The sequence below is a fragment of the Lichenostomus cassidix genome, chromosome 6, assembly GCF_008360975.1.
Source record: "Lichenostomus cassidix isolate B80296 chromosome 6, HeHo_3.0, whole genome shotgun sequence".
Classification (NCBI taxonomy): Eukaryota; Metazoa; Chordata; class Aves; order Passeriformes; family Meliphagidae; genus Lichenostomus; species Lichenostomus cassidix.
In genome coordinates this window covers 32,956,402-32,979,725 of record NC_139487.1, presented here as the reverse complement: position 1 = coordinate 32,979,725, position 23,324 = coordinate 32,956,402, and the positions used below count along the sequence as shown (strand labels likewise).

Genomic DNA, 23,324 nt, shown 5'->3' with positions numbered 1-23,324 from the left:
AAGGGCCGGGATGAGCCCGGGAAGGGCCGGGATGAGCCCGGGAACGGCTCGGGATGAGCCCGGGATGAGCCCGGGATGAGCGGCAGCGGAGCGGAGCGGGGCCGGGAGGCATCAACCACACTCGCCGGGGCCGCAGCTTGCGTGTCATGACAATAGCAACTCCACTTTTTCCCCACTAATATGAAAAATTCGTATAATGTAATATTATATATAGATATGTATAAACATATACATCATGTTAACAGAAGTATAAAGTAATACATAATATCTATAAAACATGCAAACATATATTTTATATAGATGTATATATAATTTACATATATATATATGTATAACCTATATAAAACATATCTAACACATACATGTAGTAAAAGAAGAATGTCCGGGAAAAAGGTTAAAATGAAAGGATCTCTGCAATAGCTGTAATCGACCCAAAGTTTTGGCAATTTCTCTTCAGCCCTTCTGCTCCTGTGGCAAGGTTTTCCAGCAACAGGGCAAGAGGAAATGGCCTCAAGCTGTGCTAGGGGAGGTTCAGGTGGGACATGAGCAGGAATTTCTTCATGGAAGAAACGACTTGGATTTGATGAGGCAAGTCTTCCCTTTCATGCTGCTCCTCCAGTCCTTGATGGTAAATAAGATTATAATCTTCTGGACATTTCTGTTTTTCAGTTCATGTGGACCATTGTGTTCATTCATTCCTGGAAGATAATATTTAGAACTCTTCTGGTTTTCTTCCCACTCCTGAAAAGAAAGTGACATCTGTTTTGCTGCAATTAAGGAGAAATTCAAACACACACACAAAAGAAAAAGCAGCTCGAAACCTACATTTTGTCACTGCTGTGGTGGTGAAAAAAATCCCGTTGAAAAATACTTTGAAAAGATGTGGAGAGGTGCAATTTTTCAGGAGCCAGCCAGGGTCGTGGTGATGCAGAAGGTGTAGATTGGGTTCTGATTTTTCAAAATATTGGGGATTATGATCAGGATTATGACTGATTCCTCCTTTCCAGAAGTCACATGGGCTTTCAGTATGTGGCTCCAGTGAAATGGACTGTCTGGAAAGGAAATCATGGGAATCATGGGTTTGTACTGAGGAAGAATGTGTTTGTGGCAGCTCTGTCCCCAAGCATTCGGTGAGCCTTGGATCATGGGAAACACTTCCCACCAAAGGACAGATCCAGAAGGTGGGAACACAAGTTAAAACTCGGACACAGAACGAGTGTGGATGGGTAGGAACTTCAATCCATCTCATTCCAACCTCCTGCCACAGGCAGGGACACCTGCCACTGTCCCAGGTTGCTCCAAGCCTCGTCCAACCTGGCCTTGGACACTTCCAGGGATCCAGGGGCACCACAGTTTTATCAGTTTTGGATTTGCAGCTGGAGGAAAGGGGGAGTGTGGAAATGGAGGGGAGCTCAACACAGTCCAGCAGTGGCCAAGAGCATCTTTGTGCCTGGGACAGTGCTGTTTGAGACCAGTGTTGGCACAAGAATACATGCATGCAGACCAGTCCCAAATATATTTAGCCTGAAAACCAGGAGAAGGTTCTGGGAACAGCTTCCCAGTGGGAATAATGGTGGCAGAAGATCTTAAGATGCAACTTGATACGTTTCTGAAAGGAATTATATAATACAGCATTTGCAAAGACTGGAGGCTGCAGCAGCCCAGGAAATCCCTCCACCTGATGTTCCAGTTTATTTTGAGCCCTTAAAGGCAAAGCAGAGCTTTTTGCCCCCACTTCCTGCTCCTCTTCCTGTGCCAGCCATCCACGGACTCCAGCACCTCTCAGAAGTGTTTAAGGATCCAGCAAGACACTGGAATAACTATTTATTTATTATTTACATTCATTGTTCATACACAAAGTGCGTTCAGCAAGATGTCTTTCCCTGACAGCCACAAAAACATTTGAGGTGGATTTGTTTTTTAGGGGGATACATGCCTGGTATACCCTGCTTTTCCTGGCAAGAAGGGGATGGATTCTCCTCGTGCTCTCAGGCTGGTCTTTTCCATGGTGTCTCTCTTCTTACTGTACAGTAGATGCTGATCTCCAACAGATTCCACTCCTGAAGCTTTACAGAAGTCCTACATTTCAAGCTGCCTTAAAATTCTAGTTTTTGTTGCCTTACTAACCTAATATCTCACCTCTCTGCACAGAAAAGGAAAACAGTATCACAAAACAGATCCCAAAAAAGCTTAACAAACAATGAGGAAGATGGAAACTGATACCAGTGTTCATATCCAGGAGCTCAGGCTGCACCAGGCTACCTGATGGTCATTTTCCTGCAAAACATTAACACTACTAATTCCCAAAAATGTATAGGAGTTCTCCTCTTAGAGTGTGAAGAGCCTTGTCCAACGGGGTTCATCCCCTAACGTTTTAAAGGGTTGTAAGGGTTGATTTAGAGGTTTACAGACACAACTTTCTCCCTGCCAGGATAATTGTGATCAGTCTGGGAAGGGGATGGAGTAGGACAGAAAGCCCCATGGAAATATCACGAGCTGCTGAGCCAACCGGTCTGACCTGGACGGACCGTCATGTCCCTGTCCCCGAGCTTGGTTGCCCGAGGACAGCAGCAGGAATTTCTGCATGGAAAGGGTGCTCAGGCCTTGGCAGGGGCTGCCCAGGGAGCTTTGCAGTCCCCATGCCTGCAGGTGTCCAAGGAAGGCCTGGAGGTGGCACTGAGTGCTCTGGGCTGGGGACAAGGTGGGCATTGGGCACAGCTGGGACTCCATGGGCTGGGAGGGCTTTTCCAGCCTCAATAATTCTGATTCCGAGGGCAGCAGGTGGCCCAAACCCTCCTTCCCTCCGTGGCCGGTGGCTGCAGGGGGCGACAGGCGCTCGCTCACCGCGTCTTCTCCGCTTCACGCCAACCCCAGGGGGCGTGAGGGGAGGACGACGAACCCCCTCAAGACGCTGGGCTGACCGCCCCCCCAGTTCCCTTTCCCCGCGGGGCCGCACCGAACGCGTTCTTCCCCTTGCCTTCTTCCCGCCCAGCTCAGCAGAAGAAGGAGGAGAGGCGAGCGGGCGGCAGCCCGGGGCTCCAGGAGGCTGGGGGTCTCGGAGGGCTCAGCCCAGCCCCTCACGGCCCCTCACGGCCACTTCCGCCCGCGGGGGAGGCGCCGCCGCCAGCGCCCACGTGATCCGAGCCGCAGCACCGCCGCTGCCTCCCTTTACCGCCTGTATCCCTCCGCCCGCCGCTAACCCCCTCTTCGTGAGCTCCGGGGATCTAGGGGGCGCCGCCGAGCGAAGGGGTGAGGACGGCACGCGCAGTGCGAGCCGGTCCTCCGGTAACTCCGGTCCGCCGCTTCGCCGCTTCTCCGGTGGCGGGGTGGGAGGGACTACTTTGTTTGTTGGCGGACGCATCGCGTGGGCGTGGCGGCGCCGCCCGCCGTCTCTCTCTCGGAAGCCGCGGCCATGATGGGCGCCCCGCGCCGGCGAGCGCTGCGGGCCGGGGGATGAGCGCGGCCGTGCCGCCCTGAGGAGCCGCCGCCGGGAAGCGCCGAGGGAGCGACCGCCCGGCCCCCGGGGCGGGGAGCGGAGCGGGGCCGGGCCGGGGGCGCGCCCCGCGCCGCTGTCACCATTGCCGGGGCCCGGAGCGCCGCAGAGCTGCTCCCCCCGCCGCCGCCGCGCTCGCCCCAAACACGGCGGCGGCGGCGGCACCGCCCGCAGGGGCTCGGCGCGGCTCCCGACGCGCTCGGAGGAGGAGGAGGAGGAGAAGGAGGAGGAGGGAGCAGCAGCCGGTGCCGCCGCCGGGAGCCGGGCCCGCCCGGGGCTGAGCCGCCGGAGCATCAGCGCCCGGGGCTGGCCGGTGGTGCCTCGCGGCCGCCGCCCGGGCCCTGCGCGCTGCCCCGGAGCGGCCCCCGGCTGCCAGACATGACCGCCATCATCAAAGAGATCGTCAGCAGGAACAAAAGGCGATACCAGGAGGATGGCTTCGACCTGGACCTGACCTGTATCCTCCTCCCGCTCCTGCTCCCGCACGTCCCGCGATTGCATCAGACCCGCGCGGCGTTACCTAACGCGCTGCCCGCGGCCGCTCCGCCGCCGGGGCTCGCCCGGGCCGCCGCGCCCTCCCCCGCCGCCGCCGCCTCGGCTGCCTTTTGTCCGGGCCCGGCAGATTAACGGGAGCTCCAGGATTAACGCCAGCGCTCCTTGCCGGCCGGCCCGCGGCCCCCCCGAGGGGCTCTGCCCCCCCCGGCCCCGGAGCCCCAGCCGGCTCCGGAGCAGCCGCTTATCTCCGGCTCTGTTGGTTTTTGGGCTCACGCAGCAAATGCGCCCGGCCCGCCGTGATTTGCGTCTGCAGAGCTTTATATATGTATTTTTTTTTTAATTTAGTAACTCGTCTTGAATTGGGAATATAATCATGGCAGGCCTGTGCCTTTCCTCGGGTTGCTTCAGTCGAAGCCTGTGTCCTCTGCCCTGATTTCCAGCCCTCCGCTAAGGCAGAGCTCTACCTTAGGATGCAGCAAGGCTCTCCATGACAAGAGGTGGCAATCCTTCTTTCCAAATTAAAAAAAAAAAAAAAAGCAAGCCAAACGCCACAATTTTTCCTGGTGAACTGCACGAGGATGTCACAAACGAGAGCACATCGGGCCTCATCGAGGAGGATTGTATAGAATACTTATTCTGGAATAAGTAATTAGCGTGCAATTACGGCTAATGAGGCAAAACCCGGTGTGTAGTTTTGGTGGCCTTTAGAGCAGATGTGCTGGAGCAGCATCAGGCAGATGTTTGGCTTGGAATGCCCTGCAGGGTTCATGGTGGGTAAGGGCTCTGCTGTGGGCAGGGTCTTGCTCCGTGGTGGGGTAAGATTGGTGCTGTGGGAGAGATTTTGGGGCAAGAACTTTGCTTAGAGGTTGGGAAAATGAATATTGACAGTAGTGCTCAGAGCTGGACTTCTACCTACGGAGAGATGTTTCTGTTCTGCATCAGGATTAGGGGGAAATTTATTGGGTTTTGGAGCAATTACATTCGTGTCTGAGCAAGTGCTCCAAATAAATCCAGTTTTTGAGCAGGATCAAAGCTGATAAAAGCTGTAGCTAGCACAGAGCTCTTGCTTTTGCATTGAGCCTTGGCCTAAAATTTTGGTGGCTTTAAAACAGACTGAAAGGTTCTGGACTTCAGCAAGTGGCTGCTTATATTTTAGTTAAAAATGCAGTAGTTCTGGTTCATTATTCCTGCATTCTGTTTGTTATAAAAATACTTTTAGGCCTGGATTTTTAAGTGTTTGCACTTGGTAGTTTTGTTGGCTGTTGGGGTTGTGAAAAGAGTTAAATGGTGGCAAAACCAGAAGGTTTTGACTTCCCAGTTGAAGAGTTTGGTGTTTTAGGTGTCTTTGCCCAGACGTGCCCTTGGTAGGGAGAGATATTTTGACCCAAACACATCTTTGTGTGATCATATGCTCCCAGCAAGAAAATTAGTGGATGCTGAACCTCGACTTTCTTGCTCAAGGTTGGTGATGATGTGTCAAATTGAATTTATGGCTTATTTTTAAATTTTTGTTCTTAGAATTTTGTGTTAAAAAAGCAGGCCATTACACTGGGCTTAGGCTGGCTTTTCTAAAAGGAGCAGCTGGCTGCAGTTCTACCGTGAAATTTATGGTAAAAATGGTTTGGTTTCCTTAATGATATCAAAAAATATCTTAGGAAGAAGCCTTTTTTATTGTAGCTGCACATTTTGAACAGATAATTAATGAATGAAGATTTCTGCCTGTGCAGTGCCATGACTTTGCTTGAAGGCTGATGTTGCTGCAGGAGTGAAAGTTGATTTTTTAAAATTCTTGTTCTGGCATCTTTTTTGCGGGGCTGCAATGGAATTGTTGCTCACCGTTCCTGGTGGCTGGGAAATGTATTTCTTAGACCCATAGCCAGGGATTTAGCTCTCCAGCCATGTGATACTAGGGGGAAAAAGAGAAAACTTGAAGGCCAAGTGAGCTGTTCAGCAAGGCATGGCAGGAGCACCAGGTGTTAAAGATGCCTGGTTAGTTCAGGGTAGCTGCCTCTGTCCAGCTAAAAGGGAAAGGCAGCCAGGAGCTGGGCAGCCCAGTAATTTGGGCATTTGCCTGGGATATGGGAAATGGAGGTCTAGATTCCTCCTGCAGCTCCAGAACACTCAGCAGCTGGTGCTTACCTGGGCTTTGGGAGCTGGAGAGTGAAAGGAGTTGCAGTGAATGCAGGTGAGGTGCCTGTGTTCTGTGCTCTGCCCTTTCTCCTGCCCATCTCTGAGGGAGGGTTCTTGTCTTGGTGTCTCATGTGGACAGAGGCTTTTGGTCATGGATATTGTCCTGAGGCCTTGCAGGAGTTGCTGGGTGCTGAAGGCAGGCTGGGGGAGGTATTGGAGTGCCAAAATCCTTGGTTGGGCTGTGTCAGATACTTTTAGAAGGGATCTAGGTGTATGTACAGTACAGGACATTGTGCTTGGAGCTTTCAGTTCCTGAGGATTTAGTTAAGAGTTCTTGTGTGTGTAATGTGGGATTTCAGCAAAGGGAGAGAGCATCTTCCCAAAATCAGTGCTGAGTATGAAAATGGGCCTTGGTGTCTTTAAAAACCACACTGATAGTACTTTTCATCTAATCACATGTTCTCTCTGAGCAGTTTTTATGCACACCTTGGAAAAAATATTTTTAACTTAGAACAAGAAAGGGTCTTAAAGTTAGAGACATGATATCAGATGTTTAATACTTCGGATATTTATTTCTGATTTATCTGGGATTCTGTTTAATTTCTGCAGTACTGGATGCTTTTTGGTGCATATGAATGAGAAGGAGAGTTTGGATTAATGGCTTTCTTCTCTGACGGTTGCATTTCTTGATGCTGTAAGTGCCAGAATGTTTGCTGAGGCACTCTGTGTTATTTCTTATATTGTGAAGCTTGGTGATGCCCCCTTTACTGCAGGGAACAGCAGAGAGAAAACACTTCCATGCAACAGTGCATGGGTTGCCTGTGTCTTAAGAGCTCTGTGTGTAACTGAGTTTAGCAAGTGGCTTAACTGTTTGGGACTGCAGTGGGAAAAAATCGTGTAACTGCTTCTAGTGCCTGTCCTAGCTTTGGTTAAACTTTGTCTCATGTCCCCAGGCCTTCTGGTAGGGGCAAAAACGGACAGCTAGGTTGAGCCCAGGGCTTGACTGAAGCATGTGGAGCTCGTGACCTACATAGTGGTACAAACTGCAGCAATATTCAGGCGAGATGAGATGTTGGTGCAGTTTACACGTCTCACACGTCGTTTGTCTCGTGGAATGAAAGGCAGAGAATGCTGGAATTGCGGGAGGAAGCTGCTTAGAATCTGTCACTGCTTTATGCTATTTGCAGTCCTAAAGCTCTTTGCATTTTTAATGAAATTTTAAATTATGGGACTTGACTCAAAATGGCTCAGCTTCCAGGAAAAAAAAAAAAAAGAATTAGTGGAATGAGGTCCATACCGTGTTTAAAAATAGAGCCCGAGTTGGAAATGCCATTTGTTTAAAAGACTTGGTCTCATTTTAAAATTGAAGTTTGGTAGAGGTTTTGTAACAAGTTTGTCTTGCACACAAGCACAGGGAGGGTTTAGAAGAAGCTAGAAGAGACCAACTGGCAATGCATTTTATTGGTGGTAAAGTATTTCTTTGTTCTGAAGTAAACCATGTTACTTAGCAGTGTTTAGAGCCTGACAGACTCATTTTGTTTCTGGAGCCTGGGATGATGTTGGGGTTTGGACAAGATTAGTGCCAGTTTTGCTCTGAATTCATCTTAGAAGTCTGTTTGCATAGAGAGCACTCCAGCAGCCCTGCTGGCTGGGGACTCATCAGCGTTTCAGTTCCCTGCTTGTTACAGGATGTATTTGATCCCAGGAAAATTGCTCTTTCTGCACTTAGCAAGGATAAAGGGTTTTAAATTGTCCAGATGGAGAAAGGAAGGTGGTGATTGCTGCAAATATGTTCATACATTTTCTCTCCTGGGGTTAGATGTGGGCTAGGTCACTTACTGTTCCTCACAACCCAGAAACCCTCAAACCCTGTGACATATTGCCATAGTTGTGTGGACAGTGGTGTTTGACAGCCGAAGCCCTCAAACCCCACCACTCCAGCAGGTGCTGTGTGTTCAATCCCATCCAGAGTCACCCAGCCCTGCTTTTTCACTGCTGGTGTTCAGAAAGGGACTTAGAAGAAGCCCTCACAAACTACTGCTTGTCTCTTTGCAGTTGTTTAAATGTAGTGCAGGATTCTTAGGGAACTGCTTCATCTTGAATCGTGAGAAATTTTCAGTACATGTGGAGACTTTTTGCACAGGCTAAACTCCAAATTAAAAAATACCTGCCTGTGCACACTTTTAAGAAGCTGCTGAAGTGGTGTCTCTGTGTTCTCCTCAGGGAGGGCAGAGAAATGAGTGGACCCTGCATAGTATTTCTTACATGGTGACCTCTTAGAAAAGGCCCAGCCAAAGTGATTAATGATTGGAGTCTGGTTTTAAGCTCAGTTAAGTGTGTGAAATCTTCAGAACATCCAAAGCTTTTCTGTTAAACATGGAGGGGGTAATTCTGAATTAAGTGCCAGCTTTGCTAGGACCAGTACTGGGTTTGAGTGTTGCCTTTTTAAGGAAAAATCCGAGTTTCCTTGATTCCACTGGGAGTGATGAGGTGTTGGCACTTGAGGAGTTTACTTTTGTGGGGTTTGCTGGGTGAGGACAGTTCTGTCACTGTTGAGGACTTCTGAAAATCCCACCTGTTTACTCTGTGTCGTTGGTTGGCCAGGCATCAACGCTGGGTCCAGCTGGAGCCTTGAAGGGTGGTGCATTTTGGAAATGCATCTTTCTAGGAATTTGTGCTGGTCAGGAAGGCCTTTCTGTCCACAGGATAATTCCATCTGCCTTCCACTGACCTGGGAGAGGATGTAGCCTTGAGTGTGGAGCTTATGCAACACTGGAACTGCTGTTACTGCTGCAGTGTAATACATGCACAGAGATTAGTTGGCTCTTGGTGGCTACTAGGCTGGGACCACGCAGATTTCTTTGGGACAAAATTCCTGTTGCTATCCAGTGCTACACTTGAGACACCTTCTAGAAGAACTTGCTTCTATTCCTAAAATGTTCTGGAGCACAGTGACTGCTGCAGAGACAGTGAGTATTTGCTAAGTGATTTCTTAAAACACTGTAGAGGAGTAAAGAATTGTCTGAATTTTCTCCCAGAAGAGAAGTCTTTTTAATTTTATTCCTTGCAGGTTGGTTTGGACACCTAAATCCACTTCATTGTGGAAGCAATTAATATAATTTGTTCAGTAATAACGTGGCTGAAAGAGTGTTATGTTAAAGAATGTTATGTTTCATCTTTCTATGAAAGAATGTTATGCAGGGGGTTAATGCCCCCCCTATGCTAAAAAGCATAAAGCCAAAACTAAACTACAAGGAGTAACAACTACAGAGATGAAATTTTATGTGTAAAGGTTTTGTCTACCAAGTTTTTGCTGGTTGTGAATTGCTGAATAGTTCCTTGAATGAAATTATGTTTTTAATGGATTAATGTTGTTGCCATATTAATGCTGCGTAAGCTGACAAATTATACCCTGGTACCTTAGCCAGAGTCTTCCCCCTACAACAGGTTTGAACATGAAAATGATTGTTGTATAATGATTTAAAGGACAATTGTCGTGTTCTGACAAACTGGAAGAGAAGGGAGGGAATAGGCAGCTGAGCTGTCAAATCCCTTAATTACATTAGAGACCAAAGATACTGTCATTACTCATAACTAACTCCCTTTCAAAGCCCAGCTCCTTCCTAGTTCGGAGCACCTCAGAGCCGTGTGTGATTTTTATTCATTTACTGTGCCTGATGCAGGGTGGATATTGAAGGTTAATTTATTGCAGGGCTTTTTCAGAGGGGAAAATAGGATATAACCTGGAGTTGTTTATAGTAATTCCTGGATATGCCCTGTGCCTCATCTTAAATCCTAGGGGAGGTGTGGGTTCCTTTGATTTGGCACTTTGGTGAGGGTTTTTTGGGATTAAAGCTGTCCAAGTTTCTGCATTCCTGTCAGTTACTGGAATGGTGATTTCTGGGCTTGTCCCGTTCCGCTCTAGAAGGGGGACTTGGGAAGGATTCTTTTAATGCATTTCTCAGACAAAAAATGAAGCGCAAACGCAGCAATATTGTATCTGAGAACTGTTTATTGATGAAGAAGGGTAAGTGTTCCTATCCGAGGGGGACAGAAAAAGGAGCAAAGAGGGGAAAAGAGAGGGAGAAGGAAAGAATAGGCCAGATGAGCAAATCCCCATTCAATTTGCACAGGGTCTGATGGATGAATAGGACCCATTGCCTGGTGACTGGCTGCCTCAAACACTAGCAGCTGCAGGGCTTCCTCATGGAGAGGTGTCCATTCCCAGTGTTTGCCTTTGCGTAAAAGATTAAAAAGAGGACGAGCAACAATAGAGAAATCTGGGATGTGTTGTCTCCAGAATACAAGTATTCCCAGGACTTGCTGTAATTCCTTCTTTGTCTCTGGCATTTTAACCTGTTCCAGGTAGGAAAGGGTATCCCTGGGGATGCATGTCATTCCCCCTTTCCACCAAATTCCTAGAAATTTTACTTCTCCTGAGGGAGTCTGGATTTTCTCTGGAGGGACTTCTAACCCTAAATCTTCGAGGTGAGTAATGATATTATTCTGGGCAGTCCCAGCTTCCTCCTTCTGGTTACCTGCTATGAGGATATCATCTATATATTGATAAACCTTCACTCCCTCTTCTACTGGTTTCTTTTCCAATTCCTTTGCCAGAGCATGGTGAGCTAAGGTGGGTGAATGCTTATATCCCTGGGGAAGCCTAGTGAAGGTATATTGTTGCCCCCCCCCCCAAGTAAAGGCAAAGTGATCTCGATCCTCTGGCTGCAAGGGCACCATAAAAACATGTCTTTAATATCAATAGTGGCCATGACCCTGTGTGCCTGTTCCTGGAGGGTGGCTGTGAGTTCTGCAATGTTTGGTACAGCTGCTGTTAAGGGGTCTGTATTAGCATTGAGGCAGCGGTAATCTACAGTAAATCTCCAATTCCCATTTGGCTTTTGCACTGGCCATACTGGGGAATTGAAAGCTGAGTGAGTGGGGATGACAACTTCCTGCCTTTTCAAATCTTCTAGGACCGGGGCTATTCCCTCCTGAGCCCCCAAAGGCACTGGGTAGGGTTTGACATTGGTTGGTTTTGAAGGAGGAAGATTTGGGGCCATCTGCAACAGCCTAATTTGGTGGCTGGTGGTTCCAAAAGACCACTGTCGCCCAAGGTTGTCATGCCAGGTTTTCCCCTTCAAAACATCCAGTCCCAGTAAGCTTAAAGGGAAGTCCCCTATTGCCATGTTAACAATTATGCTACTTTCTTCACCTGGTAATATAAGACTAACTGCAGCAGTAGCTACTGGTTGTGACATGCCTAAAGCATTCACTACAAGCAAAGGCCATTTGGATGGGATAACTCCACAAGTGGTGGCATCTTGTTTAGTCAGGGCTGGTATCTGAGCCCCAGTTGTTTCTTGGGTCCGGCAGCTGCCATCAGTAGGATGCCTCCATGTCCATTATCAGTGAGACATAATGTCCATTATGTCTAACATAAATCCAGCCTCTGCTCTCCCACCCACTCAGGGAAAGCAGAGCTTCTAGTTTCCCTGCCTCAGTTCGTCTTGCACACATTCTTCCCCACCTAGATTGATTAATAGGGGGGTGTTCCTGTTCCTCCTGTATTCTTCTGTACCCAGGTTCTCAGCTGTTTTGTCTGGCCACTCAGACACTACCTGTTCAGTTGGTCCATGGAGAGACTGTCCATCACCCTTTTTGGAATTCCCTTCTGCAAACCTTGTGATCAAATTGCTTGTCTCATGAGTGGACACTTCTGCCCACTCTGCTCGGAACGGGAGGAAACCCTGGGTGAAGTTCTTGGACTAAATTGAGCATGTCCCACTCTACAAGTTTCTGGCCTGCTGACTGTTGGTTTTACTGGACCATACTTCTGTCCAAAATCAATCAATTCCTGAGCTACCTCTCCCCAGGTCCATACCTTGCCTTGCCAGGCAGTGGTATCTCCTGCAGGGAAGGCGGTGGTACTGTTCAAGGCAGCAGCAACTCTCCAGTGGGGCCAAAGCCTGTATTTTTCCTTGTAATTGTATTGTCATTGGTTTCACAGAATCTGGAAGCCCTCTTACTAATGGGTTCAGCATCTACTGGCAGCATCATAGGTGATTCTTGTAACGCGGTTAGCTTATGGTCATACATCATTTGAATGCATGCTGCCTTTTGGACACTCTCTACTAATTCATCTGTGGTGCTTTCTATAGCTAGGGGGTCACCTCTTCCCAAGGGATTTAAACTTCCAGCCCAGAAAGCTGCTCTCTGGGTTAGGGACCATGGGGCTCGGTGGTCTCCAGTAGTAAGGACAACTCCGGGACCCCAGTACTCTTGAGCTTCCTTTTCACTGAGAAGGATTTGATCTCCTCCACTCAGAGACTTTTCCAAACAAATTCTGTTTCAGATTCCTGGGGGTGTGGGCTAAAATCTCTTTTTAACTTGGCTAATTCGGTAGCAGTAAACGGGACTTCTTTGGTTGTAATAACAGGAGCTTGGTCCTGATCATTTTCATACAAAAACTCCCAGAATGTACCCTAAGGTAGTTTTTCTTTACCCCACATATGACATATGTTGAGGCATAAATAAAAATCAGATTGGTCTCTCACAGGGCTATAAGAAGGGAATTTATTTGGAAATGCATGGCCCTGTAGAGCAGGATGTCTTCTGAAACATGGATTATTTGTGGGTGGTTGACTCTCCTTTGGGTTCTGTTAGTTTTTGGATGTGTCTTAGGCCCAGGTTGATATTCCAGATGTAAACAAATCCTTGTTCCAGTTTCTAATTCAAGCCAGCATCCTCTTTGCTCCTGTCATCATCTGCCTTGTTTGCTGTCTCTCCTGTGAGGCCCTGGGAAAAAAAGAGGCAGTTTTGTAGAATGGAAGTAAATAATTGTGCAATTAGGCCCTGTATCATGCTGCATAAATCTAGGTTATCTTAATAACGATTTTTAGGCAATGTAACTCAAGTAGTGGCTCTGTGATTCAAATGGTAATTGACTGTGCAGCTAAAAAAATTAAACTCAACTGTTCTGTGTTTGGGATGATGACTATTGCAAAAGCTGGCATTGTTCCCTTTGAAGATGAACTCCCAGCTCCACAGCCCCAGCGTGCAGCAGTGCAGAAAAACTGCTTAATATCCAGTTTTTTGTAGAGAAGTGCATAAGAAACGTCTTTATAAACTTAATTCTGCCTTTGTGGAGCTGTAGTATAATAGCTTTTAATTGCATGATCAATTTTCTTAGAGGCCTTTGCTTAATTCATTGCATTGCTTGGGTATATATATTGGGCTACAACTGAAGAGTTGTGTATTTTGTGTTCTTTAATTTCTTGTGTGGGTGAGCTAGAGAAGTAATGCCCTTTTTTATGCTAACATTTAGAGGAGGGAAACACTAGATCTCATTAGGATAAAATTATCTACTTGGGGTTTACTGGTTGAGGAATGGTTTATTAGAATAGCCTTGTGTCTTGTTTTGCCACTCACCTTTATCTTCTTTTGATCCACTCCCCACAAGGGATCAAGGTTTGATAAATCCATGCAAACCCTACTTTTTGTAGTTTCCGTTTTATGAAGGTTTTTAGTGTGCTGTATTTGTCGTCCAACCCAATAGCTATTTTAAATTCCCTTGTCTCTGAAAGTTTTGGATGTTCTTTCAGGCTTGCAAAAAGTTGAGTCTGAGCCATTTTTCACTTCCTGTCAGTAAATATCAAAGTAGTGACTCTTCTGTGCTGGCTTGTCTTTATTGAATAAAATTCTTGTGTTTTTCTGGGGGTGTTTGAGGTTAGGACATGCTTAAGTACACAGTGGTGCTTGGTTCAGGGCGATCCTGCAAAGTGGAGTGGTGTGCTGGGAACACACAAAGGGTGACATCTCCTACCTCTGCCTGAAAGAGCTCGTGTTGAGTTGGACTGGGGGTTAAAACAGGTCAATTTGTCACTTTAAAATATCAATCTGAGATGTGACTGTCAAGCTTCTCACAGGCATTGGTCCCTCTGGAGAGGATGTGCTCAGTCCATGTCTTCTCTCATGTGTACATCTGGATGTCTGGATGTGGTACCCAATGCTCTGGGTTTGGGTGACACGGTGGAGATCCAGGTTGGATTTGATGATCCCAGAGGTGTTTTCCAGTCTCAGTGATCCTGGGATTCTGTATCATTGTCGTTGGGCCTCCATGTGTTGCTGCATCTTATTGGGATGCTAGGCTGGGTATGGAAAGGTGGCATCTTCCAAAATGTGAGCAGAAACAAAAGAACCCTCTGAACTGGATGACTGCATCTTTCCCTCTGGAAATTTGTTGGGATTGTAGGCTGTGCTGTATGTCTGAACTTGAGGTTGAGTTAGGGAGTTGAAGCCCAATCTCTTGATTTGGCAGCTGAAGAGTTCTGTCAAACTTGATATCAATAATACAGAGTCTGATGTATCAATGGTTATGGTCTTGTTTGCTCTTAGCTTTTTCTGAATGGGAAGGGCAGCTTTTCTGTGTCCTTTAATATTGTCAGCTGTTTTAGAGGGATTTTATGAGTTGAAACAGATTCACAAGAAACTTCAAAGTCCAGCTCCTGGCCTTGCACAGGACACCCCAACAATCCCACCCTATGCCTGAGAGCATTGTCCAGATGCTTCTTGCAGCTCTACACAAGAGCTCATATTTCCTTTACTCTCTGCATGCTTTTGTGTCTTTATTTATGATCCCAAACCATTTTGAAATGGAGGTTTAAGGTGCCTTTTTCTCAGCGTTTGTCAGAACAAGCGTTTCTCTAGAGCAGCTATCATCTTTCATGCTTTTGTTACAATTTTTTCTGTTTGTGCTGTGAGGTCTATGGGGTTTTTTCCCCAATCTTAATGTGACCCCATTGGCTCCTCAGCAAAGCCTTCATATGGGTGAGAGCTCCAGGACACATTTCCTACACCTCACATATGAAGGGAGAGACTCTTGCTCTGGGATTACATCCCAAATGCAATGTAATAAGCAGGTCCAGAAGTGAGTTATGGATGGAGACAACCTGGCAGTATCCTCTTGAGGCATCTTCTGATTTATTTCTTTGTCCTGTGGGAATTTGAGTTCCCCTCCATACCTGTTGTCAGCCCCATGACTTCTTGTGGACAGGTTTGTCTCCTGGATGTGAAGGAGTTGCAGTTTTTCCTTATCTAGGTTGCTGCTTTTAAATTACAGGCTGAAAGCTTAAAACACTAAAAAATGGTGGGAAAAGAGAGTCCTTGTTGGAATACAGAACATCAAGGGGTTAAATGCATTTCTTCTAAATCGTAAAATGTTTCAGCCCACATCTAAGTTGGTCCCTTTCCTTGTTCTTCAAGGCACAGATGGTAGAGTTGACAAGTGCAGCTGGCTGGCTACAAGGAATCCTCCTTTGCTCTGAAGAACTTTCTTCCTGTTCATTTCCTCTATACTTCCTGATGATCCAGGCTCACAGAAAAATACTAAACTTATTTTGCATTTCATGCTGGCTAATGGAAATGCTGCTTACTAAACAAAAAAGGCACTCATGGGTACTGCTTAAATGGCGTGTATGTTAGGAAATTCTTCTAGGTTTGTCTGGGTGTATTTTCCTATGTCATTTTCTTTTTTGTTGTTGGGATGCTGTCAAGAAAATGGCACTAATAAGAGCTTGGCCATTTGTCAGGGCTCTTAAATCTGTTTGAGGATGGAGTGTGGACACTTCTTGTAACACTCTCCCCGTAGCTCCAGGCTGTCAAGCTGTTGAACAGTAAGAACAGTGCTGGTTTTTTCTCCCTTGCTGTTGCTCTGTGGACTTGGTTGAGCTGGAGTTAAAGGGCTGGAGGTCACCAGGGGAACGTGTCACCGCTGGCAGGCCCAGCTGCGCCACCGGAGTGCCTCACACGGGTCCTGCAGCCAGAGTTCCTGAAAACTGCGGGCAAATTCAGACAACAAAGCAACTTAGGGAGCCTGCAGAGCCACGCCGTGCCTCTGCTCCTGGGCGTCGCTGTCAAACGGGCCTTGGCAGTGACAGCTTGGCCACCCCGAGCTGGAGGCTGGGTCCCCTGGCAGGCAGGAGGGTGATGGGTGACATGGAGCAGAGTTGGCAGCAGATGAGGAGTGGGCTGTTGGGGAGCAGATTAAAGCAAGGACAAGCCTCCCCTGCCTGAACTGGAAGTGAAAATTAGCATTCCTGGCAGTTGTGGAGCTTTTTTCAGGCTGTAGATTCCTCCGTTTAAGTCTGTTCTTTGTTAAATAAAACTGCTATTTGGGAGCTGGAAGCTGAGGGTTGGGAAAAATGGGCTGCTGTTTTATTTGCAGGTGTCAGGTTCAGGGTGTACAGTAAATTTTTAGCTCCAAAGCACAACTTGAACAGTCCCATCATTCACAGCTTTAGGAACACTCAGCTTGCTTGAAATTTCCTTTCTAAAGAAGGATGAAGTCTAATGCTTGGTAGGTCTTCCTGAAACCTTTGATTCACAGAATCTGAGTGGTTTGGGCTGGAAGGAACCTGAAAGATGATCCTGTTCCACCCCCTGCCATGGGCAGGGACACCTCCCACTGTCCCAGGCTGCTCCAAGCCCCAATGTCCAACCTGGCCTTGGACACTGCCAGGGATCCAGGGGCAGCCACAGCTTCTCTGGGCACCCTGTGCCAGGGCCTGCCCACCCTGCCAGCGAACAGTTCCTTTCCAATATCCAATATAAACCTACTCTGTCAGGGGGGAAGCCATCCCCCCTTCCCCTGTTGTTCCTGGCCCTTGTATGTGGTAAGTATTTGTAAAATTGCAAAGGGCTATGAGTTTTAAAGTTCTTTTTCATGTGTGTTTTGATGTGAAACCTGTCTTAGTGTTGGGTGTAAAAGGTAAAGCTGTGTGTAAGTTCTGGAGCATTGCATGCTCCGGCCTGCTTATGAAATAGGAGATGAGGTCATTTGCTCTTTGTTTTCCTGTTGTAGCCACCTTAATGAGTGGAGTGAGGATCAGGGCTTAAATACTTGGAAAAATAGGAGTTCATAAAATCACTTAGGCATTCTGATGATGTTATAGTTACTAATTGACCATGTTGATCATTGCAGGAAAAGCTGCAGCTGTCAGTTTTTGCAGCTTCCTTGTGACTGTTTAAGAATTAAGAATGGGTAAATATTTTGCTATGCTTTTTTGGCCACCTTCCATTATTAGAAAAAAGTCTGAATTTGTAAGTAACATCAGTAACAGGACCAACATGAGTAATTTACTTTTATATCTCCATGTATGTAAAAAATTGCAAGTGTATACTGCATATTCTTTAATTTGGTCTTGGCATAATGTGAATATGTAGACATCTATTTTTGAAAGTGATTATAACAGCTGATTTACATAATGATCCAGGATTTTTCTCATAGCAACTGGAAAGACTGTCATCTTCAGCAATGTGGGAATGATTTCAGGCTTTGAGAACAGTGTTTTGTTCAATCTGTGAGCAGCATTAGAGCAAAGGCATTTCTGAAGTGGCTCATGGATTATTTGCATTGGTCTGGTTTCAATATTGACGAAGCATCCTTGTGGCATTGGGTGATGTTGCAGATAATCAGCTGTTGGGATTTTAAGGTTCTTTGGGCACAGCCCAGTGTTGCCTTGGCTCCTTTGGAAGCTGGGGTTTTGTAGCTGATGATAAGAACTTGAGTAGAGGACGGTGTTCTGGTATTTTGCTGTTGTGTGTCATGGGGCACCAGAGTACAGAAAAGAGCTAAAGCTGCTAGAGAGTGACCAGGGGATGAACATGGGCATGGTGAAGGGTCTGGAGGGGCCACATGAGGAGCAGCAGGGGCCACTGGGTTTGTTCAGCTGGAGGAGACTGAGGTCAGATCTCACCAGGGGCTGCAGCTCCAATCTCTGCTCTCTGTGACAGGGACAGGACCCAGGGAATGGCTGGAGCTGGGCCAGGGCAGGTCAGACTGGAGATCAGGAAAGGTTCTTCCCCCAGAGGGTGCTGGCACTGCCCAGGCTCCCCAGGGAATGGGCACAGCCTGAGGCTGCCAGAGCTCCAGGAGCCTTTGGACAGCACTGCCAGGGCATTGTTGGAGTGTCTGTGCAGGGCCAGGGGTTGGACTGGATGATCCTTGGGGATCTCTTCCAACTCAGGAGATTTGTGGTTCTATGATCATGACTGTCCAGGGTAATTTTTTTTTTTCATTATCAGCACTAAATAAAATCTCAGCCTCCAGGTTTACAAGACTGAGAAAGGAATGAGAACTTCAAAAACTGTTGGAACCATTTTGGGGAATGAGTATCTTAGGAAAGAGCTACTTTGGCAAAATGCACTGGGGTTTATGTTTTGCTGTTTAAAAAGCATGTTTCAAATCCTTGTGGATCCTTGTGGGTTCCTTCCAACTTAGCATATCATATGATTCTATGAAATTTTGGTAGTTACACTACTTTGGTTGACTTTGTTTTTGCATGTGTTGAACAGCCTTAGTAAATGACTGAGGCTTTTTCCATTTTTGTTTGCCTGTCTTAGCAAAAAAAAAAAAGCTTGAAATTGATAATGAACTCATTGCGTGTTTTAAATGATCAGTTTTCCCAGATTTCTAAAATTAGCAGTATGATTAGCAATTTCATGATGACTCAGAGTTCTTTCCTTGAATGGAAGCCCAGCTTCCCAAGCTCCTGTGTAAGAAATCTTATCTTGGTAGTGAATATCTCAATTTCAGCTTTGGAAATCAATGTTAAACGAAGTGAGGTGTGAAAAGGGGTGTCTGTGAAGTGTTGAGCGTGGCTGGTGAGAGCAGAGCTTGCTGAAGGTGATGCTCAGTGGATGGTTGCTCCTGAACTGGTCCTTGCAGTGATCATGGGCTGTCCCTGTCCCTGAAGACGAGTTTCATTCCCCAGCATGGGCATAACAACAAGCTGGGAGGGATGCAGGAACAACCATCCTCTTCACTTGCTGCAGATCTTGGGGTGTCTTTTCACAGGATGGGTGGAAGAAGTTGGCTTTTATGGCAGCTTTTCCAATTAAGTGATTAAACTCCTATTTCTGCTCAGAGATTTAATTCATCTGTGCAAACAGCAGCACCACTTCCACTCTGTTCTTCCATCTTAGAGTACTCCTTAAAGCAAAGGCATTCTTTAGTTTGATGCACCAAAAGAACTTCAAAGCAACACATGAAGGCTGCCAGAGCTTCAGCGGTGTTTGGACAATGTGCTCAGGGACAGGCTGGAATTGTTGGGGTGTTTATGCAGGGCCAGGAGTTGGACTCAGTGATCTCTGTGAGTCCCTTCCAGCTCAGGATATTTGATGGTTCTGTATCTCTTCACCGTGCTGTCAGGAGCATGTATTGAAAAGACTCAAAATTCTTCTTCCCAGCAGTAAGAATGGGTTTGTCATAGCTGTTCCATGCTTTCCTTGGGAGCAGATGCAGCCTGGTGCCTGGAAGGGCGTCGCTGGGGCCGTGTCCTTTGGCACCAGCCCTGTGCAGACACCAGCATGAGTCAGCAGTGCCTGGGAGCTGCATTCCAGTCTAATGCTTTGAGATAATCACTGAGGTGCTTCAGGACGATTATATTTAGGTGGGGGAGACATTGGCTTGCCTCTTTAAAAAAATAATTGTGTTTTTCCAGAAACAAGCCTTCTTCCCTACTAGCTTCGCTGTGGGATATTTGATTTTGAGCAACACTTGGGGTTTTGTGCTGTCAGGTTGCAAAGCCCCAGAGCACACAAAACACTTCCAGTGAATCTGCATCACAGGCTCACAGAGCAGCTGGGGTTGAAGGGACCTCTGGAGATGATCCAGTCCAACCCCCTGTCCAGGCAGGGTCACCTGCAGCAGGTGACACAGGAACACTTCCAGGTGGGCTTGGAATGCCTCCAGAGAGGGAGACTGCACAGCCTCCCTGGGCAGCTATTCCAGTGCTCTGTCACCCTCCCAGGAAAGAAGTTCTTCCTCTTGTTGAGGTGGCCTTAGTAAATAGATTTATATTTCCCCTCAACACCTTATTTGAAGTATTTTTGCATTGTCTTCCCTTACTGGCATATTAACACCTTTTGCAATTCCCACTTTTGATTTAAAAAATAAAAATTTTAATGGTCAAAAAATCATGGAATGGTTTAAGGGACCTTAAAACTCATCCAGTGCCACCCCCTGCCTTGGGCAGGGATACCTCCCACTATTCCAGGTTGCTCCAAGCCCCATCCAGCCTGGCCTGGAGCACTTCGGGGGCAACGCATAGAAAAGCTTAACCATTCCTAGTGATTGCTGCTTGGCAAGGTGATGATCAGTCAGAGGTTGGGCTCGCTGATCCTAGAGGTCTTTCCCAGCCTGCTGGACTCTGTGAGCCAGTGCTGCCGCTGTTGGGAAGCAGGACTGTCGCTGAGCTGTGCCTGCACCCTGAGTGTCGCCCTTGAGTGAGGGAGGGGAGCAGGGAGAGCTGGGAGCCGGGCGGGATTCACGCCTGGGACTGCCCCGGTTATTTTGGAACGTTTTATCTCCCTCTGCCTGCGTGTTTGGAGCGGTGTGTGAGCAGGCTGGGAACGCTCCTGTTGAGATGTTCTGTTCCTTTGGCCCGGGGTGTGTTTCTGCCTCTCTACCATCTTCCACCAGCTGGGAATCCTGGAAATTTTCTCCTGTCTCAGCACCTCAGAGAGGAGAAGCATCTGAACATCAACCACAGGCTGCAGTGCCTGAAAACATGTAGAAATTGTGAACAAGGGTAATTTGGTGAAGTTTGGGCATCTATCCCATGGGTGATACTGTAGCTGAAACTGAGTTTCGTTTTGATGTGTCAAAATGAAATTATTTCCCCCCTGTTGCCAGCATGAGGGCTTGTCTTCTAGGGAGAAGTGCTGTGAAAAGCAGACGGATATACTGGATTATTTTGCCCTGGTAATTTATGTAGCCCTGCTGCTCAGAGAAGGGTGCACAGGGAGATACCTTGGAGGATAAATGCTGGAATGGGGAGTAGGGAGGAATCAGGTTGAAACTGGGAAGGAGGAGGGAGTGATGGAGGGAGTGTATTAGCCAGGTAATTCACAGTTGATGTGATACAGAACCAATTTCTTCTGCTTATGGCGAGGAGTGACTGATAAAATAGTGAAGACGTTGCTAATTATATAGCACCTTTTGTTAATTAAAGAGGTGTGAACTACTTGCTGAGTAAAACACAATCAGAGGGAAATTCAAAGTTTGTGATGTGAGGTTATCCCAAGCTCTGTAAGTTAAGCACTTTAATGTTTGGGCGTTTTTTCCCCCCAATATATGTTTTTTTAGTGTTTGGGCAAGTACAGAATAAACTGGAAACCAGGTGCAAACCCATTTCAATGTCTGTATTTAAGGCAGCTACAAATATTTATCTGGCTTACTCCAAAGCTTTCATATTTTTCTCATTGTCTGTACAAATCATCTGTTGAATGGCCCAAGCAGACCAATGTCTATTAATACTTGGATTACAACACAGTAAATGCTAATTCTTTTTTTTTTTTTGAGAGTACAAAACGTTATTTCCGTGTATTCAGTTCCTAATGTTTTTCTGAAGCCTTGCAGTTAATGGTGTCAATGCAGAACTTGGTCTGTGCTGCTCTGCTCTGAGGACTTGTGGGAATTTTTGCAAGGGTGGAGTAAAGTAGCTTGTGTCCTACTTCAGGCTTTGCTTCGTGTACAAGTAACTGGAATTTTAATATCTTGGGAGTTGATGCAGTGTCTCCCATTCTGATGTGATTATTCTTTGGAGCTTTGTTATATTTTGACCATGAAAATAAAAATGAGTCTTAAAAGGGTGGGATAATTTAGGCTGAGAGGGCCCTCTGGAAATCACCTCCTCCAGCCCCCCTTTTTAAAGCAGGGCCAACTTCAAACATATCATGCTTTGTTCTTGCTCCTTCTAAAATTAGTTTGAGGAGGAGTATGTTAATGTGGCAGGGTAGGGGCTGTTTCGAGCTGCTGCTTTCATTTCTGGTTCGCTTTTCAGCAGAGCTTTTTCACTACATTATCATTTCTAATAATGCTTTAAACCTGGGAGGACTTTCTTTTCTGGAATTGTGTTTAAAAAAAATCCATATATCATTTCACCACAGGGAAAATAAATACCAGTAATTTTCTAGCAGTTGTGAATTCCTTACTACATCAACTCTAGATGTAAACTTAAAATTTTCTTATTTACCCTTTTTCCTTAGCATTGATTTGTTTGGCTAAGAGGTACTTTTCCTAAATTCTTCTATCCTGGATTGCTTTTGGCAAGTGAATTGCAGGTAGTTCAGAATAAGAAATGAGAATATTGGTTCAGAAGTGGGTAATTGTTGGGGTGTTTTTCATAAGCAAGGTATAGAATCCTTTTCAGATCTGCACATTCCTGTCTCTTGTGTGGAGTCTGTTGGAGTTGTTGCTCTGATTTGGGTCCAGTGACACATTTGAGTAATGTCCATTTAATGCTGTTGCAGACATTTCACATGCTTTATGAATATTTCCATGACTTGTATATTCAGATATTTATCCAAACATAATTGCTATGGGCTTTCCTGCAGAGAGGCTTGAAGGAGTGTACCGGAACAACATTGATGATGTAGTAAGGTAAGGCTTGATTTTTCTGTTCCTTAACTTACAAAACTTGAGTATTCTTTTCTGCACTCATTTATGTTCTGCTGAGGAATGGATGTGTGTTCTGACTTGTAGACATTGTGAGATTTTTTTTGCATCTTGTAGATGTTGCCTTAATAGCTTTCCTGAAAAATGTTGGAAACAACAAAAAATGGCCAGGCTGCTGTTTGGTTTGATTTCAAATGCATATAATCTGCTTTCTTAGTGTGAAAAATTGATTTCAGTTAGTTATGTTGGAATAAAAAAGGTTATTTACTTACAGAAAGACATCAATCCATGCCTCTTTTCAGTGTTAAGAGTTTCATCAGATAGCTGGTGGTATTTCAGGATAAGTTTGCCCTTATCCTTTCTTAAATTGATAAATTTAGTGCTTGGTAAGTAAATTTGATTTAAAATAGTAATTATAGGTGACTTTAGAGAAAGGTTTTTATGTTTGGTAGTGTTCAATAATTACGGACAAGGAGAAAGGATCCCCTAAAATCTGTTACTGATGGCAAAAACCCCTATAGGTTGTCATTTTCAACATCAAAGAAAGTCCTTTACTCTGAATTGCTGGCTACAACTGAGGAAAAGGTGGGGAGTGTTGTAGCAACACTGTTGTAATTCACTGAGATAAAGCCCTACCTGGAGAGTGTGAGGGGTTGCATTCAAAACTAAACACTTGGTAGAAGCTGCCAAAAGTCTGTGGGTTTAGAATTAAAAGTTGTGGTTTTTGTGAAGCCATCATGCTTTGGA

The 23,324-nt window shown here is 46.2% G+C and overlaps 1 protein-coding gene, 1 long non-coding RNA gene and 1 pseudogene across 2 annotated transcripts in view; 1 reads left to right on the top strand and 2 right to left on the bottom strand.

Moving 5' to 3' along the window:
* Nucleotides 1–70: 70 nt before the first annotated feature.
* Nucleotides 71–3,057, bottom strand: LOC146435679 (uncharacterized). Its single transcript, XR_014853047.1, has 3 exons — nucleotides 1,937–3,057; nucleotides 363–741; nucleotides 71–175 (listed from the first exon to the last, which is right to left on the bottom strand). It is a non-coding gene; the product is annotated as an uncharacterized LOC146435679 (long non-coding RNA).
* A 321-nt stretch (nucleotides 3,058–3,378) lies between these two features.
* PTEN (phosphatase and tensin homolog) overlaps nucleotides 3,379–23,324 on the top strand; it is a 52,017-nt gene continuing 32,071 nt past the window's right edge. Inside the window, exons 1-2 of the mRNA XM_085064448.1 lie at nucleotides 3,379–3,950; nucleotides 22,478–22,562. Coding sequence (XP_084920574.1) covers nucleotides 3,872–3,950; nucleotides 22,478–22,562 — 164 coding nt within the window. The 5' untranslated portion in view covers nucleotides 3,379–3,871. The remainder of the gene's footprint in view (nucleotides 3,951–22,477; nucleotides 22,563–23,324) is intronic.
* On the bottom strand, nucleotides 11,742–13,603 carry LOC146435678 (uncharacterized; annotated as a pseudogene).